Here is a 22,976-nt window from a genome sequence, read left to right on the forward strand (position 1 = left end):
GACCCAAAGTAGAGGTTTTAAAATTCATTCAGACCCAACAGGGAAGACTATGCCCAGGTAGTATTTTCCTGTTAAACACCTCTTTTTAGAGATGTGTAAGAGTAAGCTGGTAGAAGAAGGAATCCATATTTTCCCTGTCTGTGTTATATGTGTTTTGGGGATAGAAAAATTTAGAAGTTGCATTGCAGCAATTTCTGTTGACAAGAAATTCAATTAAGTTGCAGTGGGGGTTGTTTGGCTGATAAAATTCCTGAATTTAGGAGTCTATCCAATGTTTTGACACTTTAGAAACTATGTATCAGCCTTTCTTAAAGACTCACCAGTAGGGAGAACAAAACAAAGCACAAGACACCATCTCAGATGGCAGCAACATCAGTAGCTGTGAGAATATTATTTCTGTGGGTTGTATGTTCAATCTTCATTGTAATTCTCCCTTGCCTATCATCCAATTTCTTTTAGACCCATGTGGTACCAATTTTTTGAAAGCTTATTGTAGTAGTGTTAACAATTTAAATATCAAATTACCCCCTAAATCATAAGGAAATAAGTCCGTATGGGCTCGCAAAGTTTCCTCTTCAGGCCTTGAGATTCTAGTTATCTGTTTATTTGTTTCTTATGAGAAATAAATTGTGCTTAGTGCTGCATTTTATAAAGGACTTAAAATGTGTGGGTGTCCCACAAAGTGTTTGACTTCTGCGGCATTTTTAAAAATAATCATGACTTGAAAAAGATTTCAATATTTTAGTGATGATAATAAAAATTGCTTTGGGTGAAATTTTGTATTTTATATCACAGTCCACAGGAAACTTTTACAGATAAGTGATAAACCTGGAAAATATGGGTTTATAATGGAAATGTTGACAGACTCTAGCAGGTGCTGCTGTAATATCTTAAATCTGATTTAAAAGAAGTTTTCAATGATGTTTCCCAAGCCAGTCTTTTGGAGAACACAAGTTAAAAAAAAAAGTTTTCCACTACCTCGATGATTGATGAAAATATGAGGAATTTGTGGCCAGATACCTTGAGGGCACCTATGAATAATACCACAGCACTTGTAACAGGAAAAAAAAAAAAAAAAAAGAGTATGGAGAGACTATTGTCCTCTAAGAAGCCACCTATTAAAGTCTCACTGGAGAGAGGCATTTTGATAAAATGATAGCCCACAAGTGCCATATGGATTATACTGGTATGCTCTCGGATAAAGGTGGCAATGAAATAAACTGTCATCCAACTTAGTTATGTTTTAATAAAAAAATTTTATGGGAGGATAATAACAAGAGTAGCTGTAACTAAGATCATGATTCTAGAAGAAATCAAGTCATTATACTGATATCCATAATGTGTGCTCTCCCACATTTTCCACAAAATTATAGTACAAGTTATATGGCTTCGATAAATTTTAGACTTTAACTTTTATAGATTATGACAGGAAATAAGAAATAGTTCCTTCAATTATCTAAGTAAGATGCAGAACTAATTCGTCAGGAGTACTATCAATTTGAGGTCATTGCCTTGCCCTGTCCCTAGAGCATACAGTACAGTGGTCCTGAGAGAGGCAATGTGTGGGAATGCTTAGATCTGTCTGTGCTAGTATCACACATTTATGCTTATTAGCTATGTGAGTCTGGACAAGTTACATAACCTCTCTGAGTCTCAGGGTTTTCATGTAAAATATAAATAATATGAACAATAATAACAAGAGTGATAATAGCCAGTGTCATTGGGTGCTAGTATACACCAGGCACCGTGAAAGGTAGTTTACACATATAAACTCATCTAAAATAATTGTATCTATCTTATAGTTTGTGGTAAGATTAAAAGAGATATATCATGCAAAGACTTAGCCCAATGTTAAGCATAGCCTCTAGGCAAGTGTTAGCTGGTTTTACTACAGGATTGAACTTGCTTTATGAATTCTTAGGTTAAAGAGATATAAGGGTCATTACTTTCCATTATTGTTACTGCCATGAACTGTCTTATTGGTCTATAGGAAATCAAACTATGACAAGAATGCCTGTCCCACAAAAGCTCTGATCCATACCAGCCAAGACTGATTGCATCCTAGGGACTGGGAAGAATTCATGAAATTTTCCCAACCCCACCATGAAAGACACTTAGCTGTACACTCTTGGTTTAGGGATTGTCAGACATTCTTCCAATCAATAGTAGAAACTGAGTCATTTCAGGCTTGTGTCCTAACTTGATGTGCCAAAGATTTAAAGAAATAGCCATCTAAAATTTTTAAAACAAAATATAAATAATTGGACTCAAATTTTTGTTTGATGATATATATATTTCACAATCTGAGTACCAGCACCAGATGAAGAACAGTATTGATCTCACAAAAGCCATTCCAACCCATATTAGCTATATTTTTATGGAATTCTTTCACCTTGCGTAGAAATTAACTTATGGTTTATTCTTTTATTTAGAACATAGACATTTTTGTGAAAGCTTTATAAATTCCATTTCATTTTAGCAGAATAACTGATAAATCTTAACACATACTAGAAAGAATGAAAATACAGTGGAATCATTGTGTCTTAAAAAATAAAATATTTTTAATTTTCAAGCTCAGCTCCATCTGACAAGGGACTACGAGGGACTTCATAATGAAATCCTTGGCTTAAACCTTATACCACAATTTCTACTAGAGCATCCCCATTAGTAAACTATATCCATGCTAATGTGCTTGCTTGGGGCAATAATCATCAAAGTCCCTAGTTCTGGTCCTTGCCAGTGAAAGTGCACCAGGAGTGGGTGATATAGTATCGTAATTATACAATCAGCAGTGTCAAGGCATTGAGCATTGGGAATAGCAGATTCCTGAAGCTTAAAATGTGGCTAGCTGATAGATGATTGTCATTAAGCTCATCCTTTGTTCACTTCGTGACAGGGTAGATACTGAGCTTAGGAAAGGATTCTTAATGAAGGTTAAAATCTTTGACCCATAGCCACTCTTCCTGTGCTCATAACCGCTCAGCTCCCCTTTCTTTCCACAACTACACATTTATTCTGTTCAACTCTCACCTTAGCTTGATAAAAAAAAAAATGAGCATCTGCCAACAAGCTCCTTTAATCAATCAAATGTAGATAATGAAATGTGAAATTTTGTACAAATACTGTTTAGCCTAGTATTTCTAATCATGACAGTAAGTGACTCTCCCTGTTCTGCACTCCTTTCCATCTATACATACTTAATGGGATATCTGGAATTTTGGCTACCTAGAACTATTCTATATTTAAAATAAACTAGTAAGTGTCTACATCTTACTAATATACTTATATTTAATACATAAAAAAGCACACATATGTGCATATATGTGTGTGTATATATATGTTTGCACACACTTATATAATCTATGTACATTTTATTTTATCACCTATGGTACTAAATATAATATTCTAAATTTTTGAGCATTCTCAGAGTGCAGAAGATTGGCAGAAAGCCTTAAATGCTTTCTTTCATTCATTTTCAGCCTGTCTTCCTTATTAACCTAATTTGCCTCCCTTCTGGCTCCATGCCCTTCTGGGTTTGATTGCGATATCTCTCTTCTGCAGCCAGTGACCTGCTAAACTTTTGTATGGTAATTAGAAGGTGCAGAAGTAGGAGTGTAGATGCTTCTACTAAGTAATTGTAAGAGGATCTAATACTACATTTTGACTGCTGCATCCATCTTGGGTCACATAACTACACAGAACCAAGTCTCTCTTCTTCATAGCCACTACTATAGTGTGTGTGTGTGTGTGTGTGCATGTGTGTGTGTGTGCGCGCACGTGCAAATCTATAGAAGATATCTTTTAAAGTAAGAGTCTATCAAATCACCAATGCTAGGATCAAGCAGTGTTATACACCACATAGTGTTATACATTATGATGTATTATAATGTGGGAAACATGGTAAATTCAAAAGAAATTTAAAAAATAAGTAATTATTACCAATATAGATCATGGCTAACTCAGTATTACCAATATAGATCATGGCTAGAGTTGTGTACACTTAAAAACAAAGAACTAGGAGGTTTGTATGGTTGTAAAGGGATGACATGAGGTCATGAAATATTTCTATAACTTAACCGTGGCAATGGTTATATAAATCAACATTTGATGAAATTGCATAGAACTATACACATTGACACATCCAAAATCTTATGTAAAATGGGCAAAATCTGAATAAACTCTATGGATTGCAAATTCCTGCTTGCAATATTGTACTGTTTATGGAAAATGTTATCAGTGGGGAAATTGGCGAGGAACAAATGGAAATGCTCTTTCAATTTTTTTGTAACTTCCTATGAATCTATAATTATTTCAAACCACGAGGTTAAAAATAAACCTGTCTGGAGAAGAATTTGGGCAGGTGTAGAGGAAGTAAATCTGTGTGTTGCCTTCAGTCCCAATGCGGCTTTTCTGTTTCCAATCACATTGTTTGATCTCCACATTCTTTGTTTCTCTTTTGTGCAACAAAATGCAAGTCCTAACTCTTTGAATTACCATAAACATCCTGAAATCTGTGGGAAGAATGTCACTGTATGCATACATTTAAAAGATCATGATTATATATTACAACTTCCTGACAGCAATATTATAACAGCCATCTACCTCTACAGCTTTAGAAACAAAAGCCATAGGGGAGCCGTAAACTAGATATGCAGGTCCTGCTAGTTTGCTTCTGCATTTGAGACAATCACTGTGCACCTAAAATCTGCTACAATACCAAACTTCATTCACTTAACCATGGCTAATAGATGTAATCGTGAACACTTTACACACTTAAAGTACAATTTAATCCATTTGGATTGGAAAGCTTTCACTTTTCTGTCAAAAAAAAAAAAAGTACATTAAAAGTACTAGCTATACATCTACAGTAAAGAATTAAGTCCTTTACTTTTTGGATGTGTATGGTAGCTGAATGAAAAATCTTTGCCATTTATAGGATGCAGTAACTTAGTAACTTCCTGGCTGAATTGGAGTTGCTCAGCATGCCAAACAAAGCCACGGGCAAAGCAAAGCAAAAGTGAAGGTTGCTATTTTATAAGTTAGACAAGAAACAACCTAAATGACTTCTCTAAGGGAGAGACCTTCATATTTCATGCAAACCCCAGGAAATAATTAAGGCTTCAGTGCAATTCTGGGACCTGTGCTCTAGAAACTGCCTCAATAAACTTCATTTTCATCTGGTACAATAGAGATCTTCTCTTATCCCTTACTATCTCTTTTATATCATCCTCCTTTAAGGCAATGAAATTTGGCACATAAATAAAAACATGAATTTGTTTCAGGGAGGGGATAAACATGATTCAAATTCAGCCAGGTGCTTTATCACCAGTTTGGGAGGTTGCAATGTTATTAGACATATATAAAGATGGAGAGGAAAAACTAGTGGTGGAAAAAAGAGGTTTAAAAAACCCAAAAAAAAAAACTCTTGGAAGATAAACTGAAAACACAAAAGCACTTGAAAGTAAAAATAAGCTAGCTGCCTCTCATTTAAAATTTTATATTTTATAAGGGGAAATAGTTCATTAGATCACTTGAAACTTATCATGAAAGGTATATGATCTTTGAGACAAATTCTCTCTAATACTGCAGTTATTTCACCTAAATTATAAATGAGAAGTCCACACCACACATTTTACAGAGTCAGGGTCGGGTGCTGTTGTCCGTTGATCTAGGCTGGGGTGACTGGGTAATAAATGAACTCAGATTGTGGCTTTGTCACTAAGACTTGTGGCCTTAAATGGATTATGTCACCTTTTCAGGCTTCAATTTCCCGATCTTCAGCACAATCAGATGGTCTTAAAGCTGGTCTCTGTGAGGACCTAGGGAACCCTCAGCTTTTCATGAAGCCCTCAGCCCTCTGTTGCTGTTCCCTGGGGCTCAGTTTTATTTGCTTAGGTTTTCAAGTAAAATTCCACTTGACAAAGCAATTTCACTCCTTAAAAATTTTAAATTGATGAACTAGATTATCTTTGGGAAGTCTTTGCTGTGCCAAAATTTCAATAAATTCTGGTATTATTTTAAAGATTCATCACCTTCATAAAGGAACTTTAGACTGGTCCTTTCCATCTGATATTTTTCTATTACTTTCCTTTCCTTTTGTATACAGCAAATTACTTTGATAGCAATTGGTGTTTTTTGCTTGTTTCTTTAGAATACATAGGAAAATCTGTTTCTAGTTTGGATTCTTCATCTTGAAAGGGTTTTTATATTGCAGTACCTAAAATTGTAATTCCAAGGCAACAGCACCCTGGAGATAAGCCTCTCACAGATTTTGTTGTTTAAGAAATTGGCTTATTTCTATCCAGCAAGTGGAGGTGAGACTAGAACATAAATGAGACTGAACCTAGCAACCTAGAGAAATATATTTTGGTTCCCCAAAAACAAAGAGGGAAGAGGAAATCACTGGTGGCAGTTCCAGAGGGGGCTGGAACTGGTGTTTTGGTGGTGGTGAGGGAACCTATGCCTCTACTTTCACTCTCACCCACAGAGTAGTAGGCCTTTCCCAGGAGCAGTCTAGATTGCTCCTCAGACTCTGGAGGACTAAACAATATGAGACAAAGATTTGTAGGCACAAGTTCCAGGTAGCTTGATGGAAGAGAGAAGTTAGATGAAGAAGAATCTGATCTTCCAGTTACCACAGTCAGCCCAGTCCAGGTCAACTGACAGCAGCCAATGCCCCAATGTGTGAGTGATTCCAGCCAAGACTCCCAGAGCCACCTGGAACACCCAAACTCATGAGCAATAAACACTTAGCTTATATGCCAAATAAAAAGGAGAGATGAAAATTATTTGGAAGCTATAAGGACTGTGCTGACTTGACAGAGAGATTGGAGACCTCTGGTTCCATAGAGCTGAACAAGGATCATCTTCATGTACCAATTATGAAGGTTGGAAAAATGGAGACTCTATTCCTGTTTACTAAGCAAGCACTGTGTATTCCTTATCCGATTCTCCAAAATCTCTAGAAGAATCCTTATGGGGATCTACCACCACATGATTACAGTGGAATTTCTGACCAACTCTGACAGGTGAGCACTAAGCTGGAATTATTTTAATTTGCAAAAAAAAAAAAAAAAAGGAAAGTAATGTGATATCCCTCCAATCTAGTATTTCAAACCCAATCAATCTCTATTTAATATGAAGAAATGATGAAAAACACTTCCCTGGGGCACATTTGTGTTTTATCTTGGAAAAAAAAAATAAAGTGAACCTTTTATTACTCAAGCATACTGAAGCATACAGTGATCCTCGTGAAATGGATAGCTTTGAGAGCACTGTTCCATGTGATTACACAAAAAGGTCAATATTTGCTGAGCAATACTACATGTTAGGCAACACATTGCAATACTGACCCATTTTATTGTTTATTTAATTGTTACAATAAATAACCCTATGTGGTAAATCTTATTATTCTGATGTTTAAATAAAGAAGTTCAGAGAGTTTAAGAAATTTGTTCAAAATTTCACAGCTAATGCCTAAGTTTTGGGATTCAAAGGCAGATATTTCAAATTCTAAAATCCATTTTCTTTCGCCATTGTAATTATATTAGTTTCTCAATGGAAGTTTGCCATATTCATGAGTACAAGAATAAGTGACTACAAATGATTAAAGGAATATAAATAATTATAAAAGAATAAAGGAATATAACACAAATCAATAAAAACACATATATATGTGTTATATAGAAACTATTGTCTAAATTTTCAGATAGTATCAATTGTTCCTATTAATTTATTAAGTCAAACTTGATAAACATAGATTTAGTTCTTTTTATGCAGGCCCAAGTATTCTCATTTGGCATAAGAGAAAATGACTCTTGTAGCTCTCATAACTATGATTCAGAAATTTAAACCCAGGTTGTATATCTCTATGGTTCTTTAATTTTTATGCTACACTATGTTATCTTTCTGTAAAAGTTGTATCTAAATTAATTTTGATGATAATACATGTTAAACAATGTTTTATAACTTTACTTGCTATTTTAATAGCATCTACTAAGCACTAAATTTTGGTAGTAAATGTAAAAGCTGATACATGATCTCGTTTAACTATCACAAGAGCAGGGAAAATGAAGTCTGTTGCCCATTTTATAGATAAGAAAACAGATTTAGAGACAGTAAGGAATTTACCTGAGTCAAACAGATGATAAGTGATGGAGCTACAATTGGAACACAGTGCTGCTACCTCCTAAATTCTGCTTGAAAAAACTCCCGGGTGGTACCATCCCTCATCTCTCACCCATGAAGCAATGTTTTTGTTTACTTGTATTTTGTGTCTATCTTCCCCAGTGCAATGTAAAAAACTGTGATAGAGAGACTTGTTCTTTCTTAAAATCCCAGAACTTGGAATAGTACTTTCTACGTCATAACAATGTTTTAGAAATGAGTAAATAAAAGGATTGTCCTTGATTAAACAAAGACCACCAATGTTCTCCTTTGCAATTCAAATTTCAAATGAATTGTCCTTGATTCTGAATGCAGTTCTTCATCCCTCAACTATTTTAGAGCTGGAGCTTTGGAAAGTCACTGAATGTATTTATTATGAATAACACTGAGTCATATGCATGCTACTGAATTTCTCTAAATATCTAATGACAATTTATTAGAAGGTATAATAGAGTCAAACTTAAATAATAGCAGTAAAAAAGAAACATAATAAGCTAACTTTCATCCTTGTCTCTTTCAAAAAGTGGCTGTGACTGGAAAAAGTAATCTCTCTGTTTTAATTTACATTATGAAATGCCATTAATTGTAGTTTGTCTATGCCACTAACATTTTGGCTTCCAATTTCAATATATTTTTTCTATTCCATTATAAAATATATAATTTCTCTGCATCAAAACATACCCCCCAAACCAATTTCTAAACTTCTAAACAATATTAGAAGTAATTATCACATTATTAAATGTAATAAATGCCAATTTTATCTTTTCTAGAATGTTGGTAGTTTTCTGTCACTTTTGCAGAACTGTATTTGTTATTTTAAAATTAAATACATGTGCATAACGCTGAGGGCTTATGGAGTTTGGTCTTGACCACAAACAAATCAGAAATTTCAGCACCCAGTTCATACTGATATCAGACATTCAGATTTGAAACTAATTTTATTCATGTAGAAGAAAATGGATGAGTCAAATGAGAAATTAAAGTTTCCTATCACTCTCTGTAGCACTGCTAGAGAACTATAGAAAGGAATATAGAAGGAAAATAAATGAAGGTTCTGTTCATGTTATACATTTAAGCTTCAAAGAAGATTTCACATTTGTGAATAGAAGAGAAATTTCTTTTCTTTCCTTCTTTCTTTTTTTGTCTTTTTGCCTTTTCTAGGGCCACTTCCATGGCATATGGAGGTTCCCATGCTAGGGGTCTAACCAGAGCTGTCTACGCCAGAGCCACAGCAACACGGGATCCGAGCTGCGTTTGCGACCTACACCACAGCTCACGGCAACGCCGGATCGTTCACCCACTGAGCAAGGCCAGGGTTCGAACCCGAAACCTCATGGATCCTACTCCGATTTGTTAGCCACCGAGCCATACGGGAACTCTGAGAAATTTATTTCTTAACACAGAAATCTTCCCTCCTTCCAGTCATGGTGAACTATGTTTTTGAACTGAGAGAGAGAGAGAGAGAGGTTTTTGTCTCCACTTTGCTCCTCACACTAACTCCCAATCTGCTATCAAGTATAAAGAAACTTAAGGTGCACAGTCACCTCTGAATGTTACACAAAATTAGGTTTCACAATAGAATTCCCATTAACTCCATCTGGGAATATCATATGGACAAGAAAAGCAATTTGGAGGATAAACAACTGGGTGTGTGTGGAGTTTTCACTGAGGCTCAGCAGGTTACAAACCCAACTAATATCCATGAGGATGTGGGTTCGATCCCTGTCCTTGCTCAGTGGGTTAAGGATCTGCTGTGTGGTATGAGAATAGATGCTACATCTTTTGTATCTGAGATTTAAAAATTGAGTTTATTTTTGAAATGACATCATTAAGGTGCTCTAACTATGAATATGTTTTTCCTTATTGTTTTCACCACAGATATTATCTAAAATAACACATGGTGTACACTCTTACTCTATGCTAAGCAGCATTTGTAGCACTTTACCAATATTATTATATTCTCATGATTTCTCTATGAAATGAGTACTATTATTATCCTCATTGTCAGGGGGCAGAGAGATTAAGTAACTTGTCTAGGGTCATGCAGCTGGTAAGTGACGGAGCTGGGATTTTGACCCATTCTGTTTGGTTCTGTATGCTTAACAAAAACTGGTGTCAAACTATACATTTTAAATCTTGTGGGATGGAACATGGAATGAGAAAAAAAATAATGTGTGTGTACATATATATATATATATATATATGACTCAGTTACTACGCTGTACAGCAGAAATAACACTGTAAAACAACTATACTTTAATAAAAATAAGATAACATTTTAAAAAAGATGCAGATAGAGAAAAAAATTCTTAATTTATAGTATCATTTGGGATAAGTATCAATACGGCATAACTCAAAAAACAGTTCTGAATTTGCTTTCTCATATTATTTTGTAAGTAAAACATCAATTTAAGGAATCCCCCCATAATTAAATAAATATCTAGTATTTTCTCCAAAAATTAAGATAGATGCTGATGATAGGGAAAGTAAAAAGTATTATTCATGATAGAATCTTATTTATTTATTTATTTATTTATTTATTTATTTATTTATTTTTGGCCATGCCCGTGACATTCTTGGGCCAGGGATCGAAACTGCACCACAGCAGCAACCTGAGTCACGGCAGTGACACCACCAGTTCCTTAACCTTCTAGGCTACCAGGGAAATCCTGGAATCTTTTCTTTTATGGGCATGATGATAAGACACAACTACAGATAAAATGTCATGCTCCTCACCACTGCTCAAATCTAGGAGCAGCACAAGTGACTTTAAGCTGCAGTGATGTGTAGGTATATGTATGGAGAATGAGTGCAGAATTGTTTAAAGACCTGGTTTAGGTCTCAGAGTACCTGATATAGAAACCAGACATCTCAGCCTACTTCTCTGAGGACTTAAGTTCCTCCATACTCCTCATCTATAAACTGCGGGAATAGCAGGTCGTACCTGCTAGAATTTCAGTGAAGATTAAATAATACGATAGATATAAAGTGCCCAGCAAATGCCTTCTGTGTAAAATATACTTCATCCACATGGACACAGTCATTATCAGCGTTACCCGCTGTGAAATTCCTTCATTGTAAACTCACATACACTTTTCAGAATCTGTGAAGTTGTGTTGAAAAACTGTTTACTTGTTAGCAACTACTATGAAGGAAGGAATTTTCACAATTATCTTCTATTTTTGGATTCATAAAGCACCAGAAAGACATATGGTATTATACAAATATTAAATAATAATATGTTCTGCTCTGCTTACCAAATTAAATCAAGTTCTAAATGCTGCATAAACAGAGTGAAAATGGCTGCCAGTAAGAAACAAACATTTTGATGTTTAAATTTGTGTTGCTCTTACATAAAATGTTGTAGAATGAGGTATCAGTGGAAGAATGGAAAGAAAACTTGGAACTTTCCATTCTAAGAATGGATAAAAGTTTAAAAAAAAACCTTTCTTCCTCATATACATAAACATAGATTAGAGGTTCTACTATGTATTTACTGGCTGTGGGAAGTCAATCATGTAATTTAAATTTTCTGTGACTCATTTTATTTACCTGTGAAGTGGGCATAATAATGTTGCTTACCTCATAGGTTTGTAATGGGGAAAAATAATGGATAAAATATACAGAGTAGTGGTTTACAGAGTAAGTACTTGATGTTAGTAGCCATAATTATTATTTCTTCTACTAAATGTTACACTTTCCAGAGATATGTTATAACATGAATATCAATTGGTGAATTTACAGCATCATACCCACCCTAGCTTTGTCAGTTTTAAGGGATGTAGCCTAAATGAAAGCGGTTATTGTAGTAATTATGATGATGATATCTCATTTTCATAAAACCTCTCAGTAAGAATTGGAAGTTAAGAAGCCTCTAAGCTACTGGAATTGTTATTTGTAAAGTACTTGTGTTTACTTGACCAAATTACTCATATTTTCTAGACATCTCTAAACCAATTCTCTGTTTCAGGGCTTTCCACCTATAGCTAATAAAAGAAGATTGTTTTTAAATAATCCATGTTCTAGGAGCTCACCCAGAGACCTTACAAGAGTTATGCTATTTAATATTTGTAAATCACTAGGAGGAAGTATATTAATTTTCTACTGCTGTACCTAAGTACCACAAATGCAGCGGCTTAAAACAATACAAATTATTTACTTACAGCTCTGCATGTCAGAAGTCAAAAATCAGTTTCTAAACAGGACTAAAATCAAGGGATTGGCAGGTTGCTTTCCTTTTGGAGACTAGACGAGAACCTGATGCCTTACTTTTTCTAGCTTCTAGAGATCGACTGTATTCTTAAGCTTCTGACTCCTTTCTCCATCTTCAAGGCACATACATCACTCCAGCTTTCCTCCCAATTTTATTTCTTCTCTCTCTTACTTTCATCTTTCTGCCTCCCACTTATGTGGATTCTCAGATTAAACTGGGCCCACTTGAATGATCCAGGATAAGCTCCTCATATCAGGATCTTTAATTTCATCACATCCACACAATCCCTCTTAATGTGTAAATTAATATATTCACAGAGGCTGGAGGTAGGACATAACATCTTTGAAGGCAGGAGATTGTTTTTAGACTACTATAGGTAGATACCTTATATTAATTTTATAGATGAGGAAACATGTAATAATTACCCCATTAGTACACTAAGAAACAAAAATCCAAAAAGGGTGAGTAATTTACTCAAATTCACAAAACCAAAAAGTGGGCACCAGGGTACTAGTATAGGTCCTTCTGACACTAATGCCATTTCCACTACCTGATTCTGTCCCCAAAGTACCAAAAAGATAAAGGAAGGACTCCCTTTTAATGGGTAGATTATTTAATTTTCTTTATGAGTTAAAGATATTTGTTATTTATTAAATAGCTACCTATATATGAGATGCAATTTTTGGTACTGGGAAGAAATATGAAACAGGCCAAGTCCTTAATAGCTAGGTAATCTCATATCTTTTGATATATTTGAATACTTATAACTCTTAAATCTATATCTACAGTCCTGACCAAATTCAACCACCTAATTAATAATTCCAGTTTTATTTTCAAGGAAACTTTTCAATTTTCCATGTCTGGAACTGAACTCTTGATTTTTTTCCCTACAACTATGTTCAATCCCTAGGCTTTCTCCTGCTCAGGCAACAGCTTAAGTCTTTCTTAAGACTCACTGGGATTGCCCTTAAGTCTCCCCTATAATTATTTTGCTTTAAAATCTTAACCAAAGTGTTTAACCCTAAACTTCATTGTTTTATTTGTTGAATGTTTGCTCCTACCATTAAGGTATACAGAGACACTTCAGTCGGCATAGTATCTGGCACATAGTAGGTGTCCACACCTATTTATTCAAGGATTAATAACTAAATAAATCTGCCATACAGTCAGAGTCATATAAACACATGGTATAACATTTAAATAGTGCAAATATGTTCAATATACCAGTGACCAAACCTGTACAGTAGAGAAAAAAAGTTACTTTTGTTTAGAGAGAAAAGAAGTTGACTAAGGATGGCTTCATAAGAGGATGAAAAAGATCATGTTATATGAATCAAGAAGCCATGAGAAAAGATTTCTAAGCAGAGGGAATGTCATTTACAAAGGCAGAAAGGTTTAAAAGAGTGTGATTATTCAGGGAACTCAAAGTAGTTTCTATTATTAGAATGTACAGTCTTGCATAAATGATATATTAATGCCATGAATCCCTAAGGACAAAACTTAAATTATGGAGAAGACTGCAGGAAATGTAGAGAAGAGCTAAGAAATTCAAAACTTAGTTTTGTTTTCATTTATAGCGCTAGGATGATTTGAGAATTTCTATTGCATATTTAGCTCACCTTATAAATAATAGAAGTTCTCAGATAAGTAAATCAGTTTTTGAAGAGTGATATTTCAAATTTCATTACCATAAAGAATCCTCTCAGTTATGAGTTTGTTATGGAATATTCACAAAATTGTAATATACGGTCCATAAGGAAAATATATTGAGATTTATGGTACACAAAACTAAACTGAGATTTTCCCTCAAATAATGTTTTGGGTTTGCATTTTTAGAATTACCTCAAATTTCTGCTTTGGGTGATATGTATTTATTCATTCTTAGATTGTAAAAGGAAATGGGTTAAAATTACTAAATTAACATTTTGGCATTTTTATTATACATATGTTAACATGAGCAGAACTCTAGAATTATAGAACATTAGTTCATACTTTGATATAAATAAGAGTTTACATAGTGAACTATAGCTCATCTCAGAGGTATTTACCTTGGAGAACACTTTAAAAAAACACTCCTGGTATAGATAGATGGTTTCTTTGAGCTTAAAATATATAAACAAAAGTTGCACACCGGTGGGCTGAAGGACATGAAAGCTTTATTTGGCTCCCAGAGTGCCTCAAAAGTTTGAGCCAAGATTTAAGTTTAGAGAATAGAAAAATCCAGAATTCCAGCCCCTCCTGAAAAATGTAAAGATCTTATAACTATAGTGTGAAAAACCACAGTCCCCAAAAGGGGGTAAATGTTTTACAGGTCACCGTAGGGCCATCTCCTCCCATCACCCCAGCTATTAAGATCACACCACCTTCCTAGTGTGTTTTATACCTGATACCTTGGGCAAGACTCAAAGTAAAACAACAACAACAACAACAAAATCCGAGAAAACCCAACCATTAAAGACCAACTGAGAATTATCAAAATGTCCAGGAAGATATTTAGAATTTAATCATTTGTACTTCTGAGAATTGAATGTACTTGCTATTCCAATAAAATTATCTAACATGGAACAAACCTTCAATATTTTCTTTCTTGAATTTTGTTTGTTAGCTAAACTATACCCAAACAAATAAAGTCAAATAAATCTAGCATAACAATTTTTCCTTCTGACCAGTAAGTTATGTGTTTTAGCATCTGGTCAACATAACACAAACCTCATAGTACAATAACCCAAAAATATACAAATATATCATAAGTTTGATCTGTGGTCTGAATGTAAATACCTTCCTATAATAGATTTTTCAATATAACACATGTGATTGATTTTATTTAAATAGATTGAATACCCAAACTCTTCTAGATTAGAAGATATAAAGCCAGAAGCGATGGGCACTTACCTTTGCTATCTGGACACACCAATTAAGCAACAGTTGTGATCCAATGTTATCTTTGTGTTCATGGACATAATCCAACAGGCAGCCATGGGGCATGAGCTGTGTAACCAGCTGAATGGTTGGGCTCAGACACACACCTAATAACCGCACTAGGTGTGGATGGTCCATACTTGCCATGATCAGAGCTTCCTAAAAGAAAAAAAAGAAGTAACACCATTACTTCAAAGTTTTTTTACAATTAGAGTTTCTTGCACTGTATTAACGGTGTTTATAATGATTTTGAAAATGTATTCTGTCAGTAGAATCAATTAAAAATGAAAAGCATTATTGTACCTATTACATACCTAAAGTGATTTAATACAGCTGAATTAAATGAAAAATAAAGACTATACATTTATTAGAATGGAAATGTTATAGAATAACCAAACAAAATCAATAGTGGTGTGTTCTTTTTGTAATGTGAACAATATTCAATTTTATTTACTACCACCCAAGTTGAAACTGAATCCTAACCTTATGCTGTGAATTTTTAAACCTTGATCTTTGGTCCTAGAGTACAATATCTATACAAATGCAGTTATTTACATAAGGTGACCCAAAATTAACTCATTCATTATTGGTGAGGATTCAGACAGCACATACACAGGTGTAATTTATAAATTATAAACAGTAATATAAACAATCAATATGCCTACTGGGGAATTATGTAGAAAAAACAAATGTTTTAATAAGACATTTTGCTGTTACTTTGCTTTCACCCAAATTTATTTCATTTTCAAAATTATGACTGATGTTTTATTCATAGAACCATAAAATTTGAGAGCTATGTGAGACTTTAAAAATGTATCTACTTCAACTTTGTCATTTCATGAAGTGAGAAAACAGTTTTAATTTCAAAGGTACCTCTGCTTAATGTAGATAATGTGTAGACATATGATGGTGATTTAGCACATCCTAAAGTTAGCCTTTAATCAAAAGTTATTTTAAGTGTCTTTACTACAATTTGAAACTGATATGTCTGCACACACACATGCGCGTGCACACATGCACACGCACACAGGGATGGATACTCATATATGACAATTTATTATCAGTCAGTTTGCCTATATGAAGGTATGAGAATGTTCACCATCTATTATTGAATATTCCATAGCTTTGAAAATTTTAAAAATTTACATATAATCAAAGACAGAAAGCTAGATTGAGGTTATGTTTCAGGTGGCATGGCATATTAAATGCACATATTTATTTTATTTGCTCTGGATTATACCATTTTAACAATAAAGGCATTAATAAAAGGCCAGAAATCAAAAATCATAAGAAAAGGCACTGAGGATGGAATACTTAAAGTAGGAGGTGCTTTACTAGTAGTAATTGACTTAGCGAACATAAGAAATCTGAAGCCTAATTTAGAAGCAGGGGGAAACTGAAAAGAAACCAATTTGCACCACTGCTGTAGACACCAAAGGCTCAGTAGTGTTCTAGCTCAAACCTCTGTGCATAAACGGAGCAGAAGCACCGGCTTTTGCAGGATTGCTTCAAAGTCCATTTAGGAGGCACTTAGACTACATATCTTCTTCCCTTCATCCTTAGGAGAGGCTAAATCAAAGGAACTGTGGGCCATGAATATTAGGCAATGGAAAGAGAAGTGCTCTGGTGAAAATGCAGGGTTACGTAAATTTCTATATGGTGAAAATCAGGGTCACCTTTTAGCTTCTTCTCCCAAATGGAGTTGTGACTTCAAAATTCTGAAAGTTTTGTTTAAATCTCAAATTCTCTATCTGGCAAAACTTTAACCAAGTGAGTGAATATACAGACCTATCTGTTTTTTTAAAAAATAACCATACATGTCCTTTTTCCTGTTAGATGTGTTCATTTAATAAAAGAGGGGTACTCAGCAAAGTATATTTAATTGAAGAAACCAGGAAATGATAGTGAGGTGATATTCCAGAATAAAAGCTGTGCAAGAAACAGTGGTCAGTCTGGACTGGAGCAGAACATATTGTTCTGGAAAAGAGGAGGCAAAAATAAAGAATTGATTAAAAAAAAAATCTAATGCTTTTAAGACACGTTAAGAGTATTTTTGTCGTGCGTTCCCATTGTGACTCAGTGGTTAACGAATCCAACTAGGAACCATGAGGTGGCAGGTTCAATCCCTGGCCTCACTCAGTGGGTTAAGGATCCAGCATTGCTGTGAGCTGTGGTGTAAGTCACAGATGCAGCTTGGATCCCGCGTTGCTGTGGCTCTGGTGTAGGCCGGCAGCTACAATTCCGATTGGACCCCCTGGGAACCTCCAAATGCCGTGGGTGCAGCCCTAAAAACACAAAAGAGAAAAAAAAAAGTATACTTCGTTTTCTAGCAGAATTTGAAGGTTGAATTAGTGATAGATACATAGAAAACTAAGCAAAAGTAAAATAAAAAAATAATTTGAGGTAAAACACAAGATGTACACAAGAAAAGAAAGTTGCCATATTTACTATAAAGCTGGAGACAGTCATATAAGCAAATGACATAAACATGAAATAGTAATATAAGCAAGCATCATATGACTATATTGGAAAATGAAGGGAAGGGAGAGTGATGGGAAGGAAGTGTGTATATCCCTATTGTTCATAGTAAAAAATTAGTAGATAATGCATAAAACTGAAAAATCAAGAGTTGAGAGTATAAACATATTATTCAGATATACAGTTAAATAAAAGAAGAAATTGGTGAAAAATTGAAAGTGCTTACTTTGAGCAGCGGAAAACAGGGTCAGGAAAGGGAGAAGAGAGTTGCTAGAGATAGCTGTCTTTCACCATTTTTAGCCTTATAGATGCATTTGGCTATTATTATTGCTAGTATCATAAAGCTATTTGGGAGGATGTTATTCACCTCTAACTCCACTACTGTTTTAGTTGTTTTGAGTTTAGCTGAATCTAAAGATTAGTCATAATTATGGGGTAAGTCTGATAAGAGTATATGGATTTTATTGGATCCAGCCAGGGTCTTCTGTGAAACATAAGCGTTTACTTTTTGACTAAGGAAGAGTGGGGCAGTAAGGACTCAGGCCTGGAAAAAGGAGAGATGTGAGGCCAAACAGAAGAAATATGATGGTAAGAGAGTGTCAGTCTAACTCAAAGGACTTTATTTTTAAGTCTTTTGTGGACAATGTGAAATTATTGTTTTTCAGATGGCTTCTAAGTAGATTGGCTCCTTTCACACCACCTTCCCCAACACCTCCCCAGGGAAACAGATGGATGGCTCAGAGAACAAGGCAGAGCAGCAGTTTCTCTGCTTCCTTGTGGATCCCACCACCACGGCCACACCTTCAGAACAAGTAGTGCAGGAAACACTGAAAGGCACCACCTTTGGAAAGACAGTGGATCCTCAGGTGGTACCTGTCAACAGTGCTGAGGTAGGATCACTCAGTGGCTCTGAGCCAACTCGAGAATCTCCACATGGGGACCAGAACTAATAAGAAAAGACATCGTAGATACCACAAGGTGATTGCAATTGAGAGACTGATTTTTAAGTCCATATGAGACACCCAGTACTTCCCAAACTATGTGGGGAGACTTCCATTGAAGTTGGAGTTTCTGCACAATCAGCAAAGGCAGAAATTTGAGTTATTGCTAAAAATATGGCTCTATCTAGATCCATGAGGTGGAAACATTTTGGTTTTACTTCCCGTATATTTCAGCCAACATTTAAAATAAAGCAAACTAATGTAATTATAAGGAGAGTACAAATAGAAATGTTAGTCGAGCTACATTATCTATTACTTAATCTAGTATTTAATTATTAACTGATATTAATTAACATTAAATATTAATTAACATTAATTTTAAAAGTGTAAACCGTGGGTTCCTTCACTGAATGGTGTTATGCTCACATGTAAACACACACATAGACACCAACAAATAAGCAAAACATATAATTAAGTCTCTAACTCAATCAAGTACCAAATTAACTATTTAATTAGATATTAAATATTAGACATCTGACTAAATTAAATTTGTGCTAATTGCATTCTATTTCTCTTATGGTGGCTCTCAATATTTCATGCACATCAAAGTGACCAGGGTTTATATTACAAGGGGTAGTTTTCCAAGTCCCCCTCCAGATAATCAGGTCTGGAGGTGAATCAGGAATCTGTATTTGTAGCAAGCTCTCCAGGTGAAGCTACTGCAGGAAATGCAGAACTTGGAGAATGCCTGGAATATCTCCATCAAATATATGTCTCACTAATCCACTGCAAAGGAAGTAACATGCAACAGTTGTTTGACCCTTATTGTAACTCTAGGAAGCAGTCAAAGAAAGTAGCAATTCTTGGCTGTAAAATAAGGAAACCAAGGTTGAATGGAATTACCGCCCCAGGTCATATGATGAAGAAATAGCATTAGTGTTAAGATTCGGGTTTTCTGATTCTTAGTACAGTGCTATTTCCTATGGTAGGAAAAATACTGTAATTTTTTTTTCCTTTTTTAGGGCTGCAGGTGTGGCATATGGAAGTTCTCAGGCTAGAGGTAAAATCTGAGTTGCAAATGCTGGCCTACACCACAGCAACACCGGTTCTGAGCCTCACCTGTGACCTACACCACAGCTCGAGGCAATGCCGGATCCTTAACCCATTGAGGGAGGCCAGGGATCGAACCTGCATTTTCATCCGGAACTCCAAAATACTATAATTTTAAAATTTCAGTTCCATCAGCACTTCAAACTGTAGATGTTTATCTTAACAAGAAGACAGCTCCAAACACCTGACATCATCAGGTATACCTGAATGAATTGGGTCAAATTATACTTTAGTTCCTGAGGATCAACTTAAACAAATTTGCACTTATGGATAAACTGTCATCGCTTAAACGTGCTTTCATAAAAGGCCAAAGAAAATATATTTTTCTGATTTCCTGAGAGTATTATTTACTACAGGCCATTTCTTAAGATAAAGAAAATGGTGAAATAGAAGGTAAAAGAAAAAAATAAGGTTATTTCTGGCTTCTTTTTCACAGTGAAATATATAAGCTTTTTTTTTTCTTTTATAACTCAAGGAGTAATGATACTTCCATTCTAAATATGCATGTGAAAAGTTTACATCAGAAGAATGTAAAAAAGTCACACAAAAAGTTCTCTTTTAAAAAAATCTATTAGTAAGTCCTGGCAAAAAAGCTGGGATTGTATTAAGGAAAATTGCTCATCACACTACAAAGAGTATTCGAAAGCAAATTGCAGAGTATTTGCATAATAGTTCTCTTTTTTTTTTTTTGAGAAAGAAAAGATGAACAAGACACTAATTGTAGGTTTTATTTTTTTCATAAAGGAAATAGCAGATGGCTTTTTTAGGGAATAGGGGAAGAAATAAAGAGAAGAGAATGTGGATTCATTTAGAGTGATGAGTGGGATGGAAATGGAAAAAAATCCAATATTTTAATAATGGAGTGTTGAGTTTCAATAAATTACTCTGTTAAAATTAATAATGTCCTCTGTTACATATCTCTGCGTGGGGTCTATGGAAGCAATTTTGGAATCTTTGCTATTGTCACTAGAAAGTGTCACTAAAGACCACTGGAATAAATACAAGTTGACAGGTGCATTATCTACTTTTCCAGAAATGAAATTATTTTGTCTTTGTTTTCCCTTTTGTTTTACAAAATTTTTCTTGTAGGTAAATTAACTAGTTTTTTCATTGGATATTAAGAAAGTTTGTAACAGGTGCTATACTGAAAAATTCTCTAAAGAAAGAATATTTTTCTTTACAGTGAGATCAGGTTTGAATAAGGACATTTTTAAAACTATCAAGGGATGACCAGAGCATAGATAAAAAGCTCTGAAGCATGTGTGACATTATCCCCTAGCCTATGCTATTTGTATCTCTATTTCTGTCTGAAGGAAAGACATTTCTGTTCAATAATAAAAATGAACAATAGCATTTGTCACCTTAAGTTATCATTTTGCCCAGGCTTCTGATGTTTATACCCTGCCACTTATTTGTTTTCTCACTCATGTTGGTTAGTAGTTTCACACACACACACACACACACACACACACACACACACACACACACACAAATATGGTCATTGAAAACTTATGAGCTATTCTGTTTTTTAAAAAATATTAACTTCAGACAAACTTTCACTGTTTCATTATGTCTATGGACCATTAATTCAACACCCTACAGCTGAAAGTGGGGAAAACCTTATTGCATCAGGGTTAAGGATAGAGATAAGGATAGAAAGAAAAAAAAAAGATAAACAATTAACAAAGACATATAAAATTGTGCTTAATGCAAGAGTTAGCAGATTTGTGAAAACCAATGCCTCTCCTAAAGACAGCATGATGGTGATGAACAGAACAAAGAATATGACAGTGATGGCAGTGGTGAAAAATGAGACAAAATTATTGGTCCATAATAATATTTTATAAATATGTTTTGCTGCAGATGGTACCCAGATAATAAAATAAATGAAATCTGCATCTGTTTCCTCATGTCTAGAATGAATAATGATTTACTAGTACAAGTAGGTGGGCAATAACTAGACTGCATTTATATGCCGTCAGTTTATGTATAGGTATATTGTTCAGTGGTACTCCTTTCCAAGTCCTGGTATCATTTCTGTGACCTTGAATAATCAAATTAGGAGCCTTCTAACTTTCGATGTCAGCAGTTGTCCATTTCTTCATCATTCAGCAAATCCTGGCTGAATCTTAGATTTAGATATTACTTACAGAGCTAGAAAATGAATAACTATATGAATAATTTTATAGAAGGTAGAATTTTTCTTTGTTTTCTACCTTCGCCCACCTGTCTCCTAAAATTTCCCTCTATCCTTATTATATTTTTCTTTCACTTTTGTCCACCTTTATCCATTTAAAAATATGTATTGAGCACCTATTATGTGCCATGACCTGTGATTGAAGCTTCTCTATCCTGTTGAAGATTTCATTCTACTGGGAGAGGCAACCAATACACAGGAAAACCAAATCAATATCAAACAGATGTACAAGGAAATATAAACTGTAATAAGGATTATGAAGAAAATATAGTATTATAATAATACAATGGTAGTGGCAGAACTAATTTAGATAAGGGCGGGGGGTCAAAAAATGTGCCCTAAGACCTGAATTATGAGGAGAAACCCAGAGAGACAAACATGAGGAAATAACCTAAGAGCATGGCAAATTTTGGAAGTTCTGATCAGATCTGTGTGTCTGGAATTTAGTAAGGGCCCAAAAGGGCCTGACATGGGATTGGAAACGTAGTTATGGACAGAATCATGAAAGAACTTGCTGGGGAAGAAGACTGGATCGATTTACTCATTTATTGATTCATTCATTATGTATATTTTTGGCCACACCCACAGATATGGAAGTTCCCAGGCCAGGGATAAACTCTAAGCCACATCTGTGACCTATGCCACAGCTGCAGCAATGCCAGATCCTTAACCCACTGTGCCACAATGGAAACTCCTAGATTTATTTTTAATAATTTAATTTTTAATCTTATTTTCTGTTATGCTTCACTTACCTTGCTCTTAGCCTTAATTCCAATGTTAACTATTACAACAAAACATTTACTGCCATCATTTAATTTTTTTTTCCCCTAGACATTCCCATTTTGCCACTTCTTGGGCAAAGAGACCTCTGACTATTTAAGTTCTTAAACTTTCACATGTTGTTAGAGAAAGGCATAGATTCATGGAGATTTGTCAGCTCTTCTCTTTGATC

At 34.7% G+C, this 22,976-nt stretch overlaps 1 protein-coding gene across 6 annotated transcripts in view; it reads right to left on the minus strand.

The window, feature by feature from the left end:
- Positions 1-22,976, minus strand: part of ERBB4 (erb-b2 receptor tyrosine kinase 4) — a 1,134,420-nt gene that overhangs the window by 165,761 nt on the left and 945,683 nt on the right. For all 6 annotated transcript variants that reach the window (XM_084998988.1, XM_084998989.1, XM_021075968.2 and 3 more), the window contains one exon: positions 15,272-15,457. In XM_084998988.1, the coding sequence (XP_084855114.1) occupies positions 15,272-15,457 (186 nt within the window). The remainder of the gene's footprint in view (positions 1-15,271; positions 15,458-22,976) is intronic.

This window comes from Sus scrofa, chromosome 15 (genome assembly GCF_054392235.1).
Source record: "Sus scrofa isolate SSC_HxYL_T2T_F1_AM1 chromosome 15, Sscrofa_HxYL_maternal_Yorkshire_Landrace_v2.0, whole genome shotgun sequence".
Lineage (NCBI taxonomy): Eukaryota > Metazoa > Chordata > Mammalia > Artiodactyla > Suidae > Sus > Sus scrofa.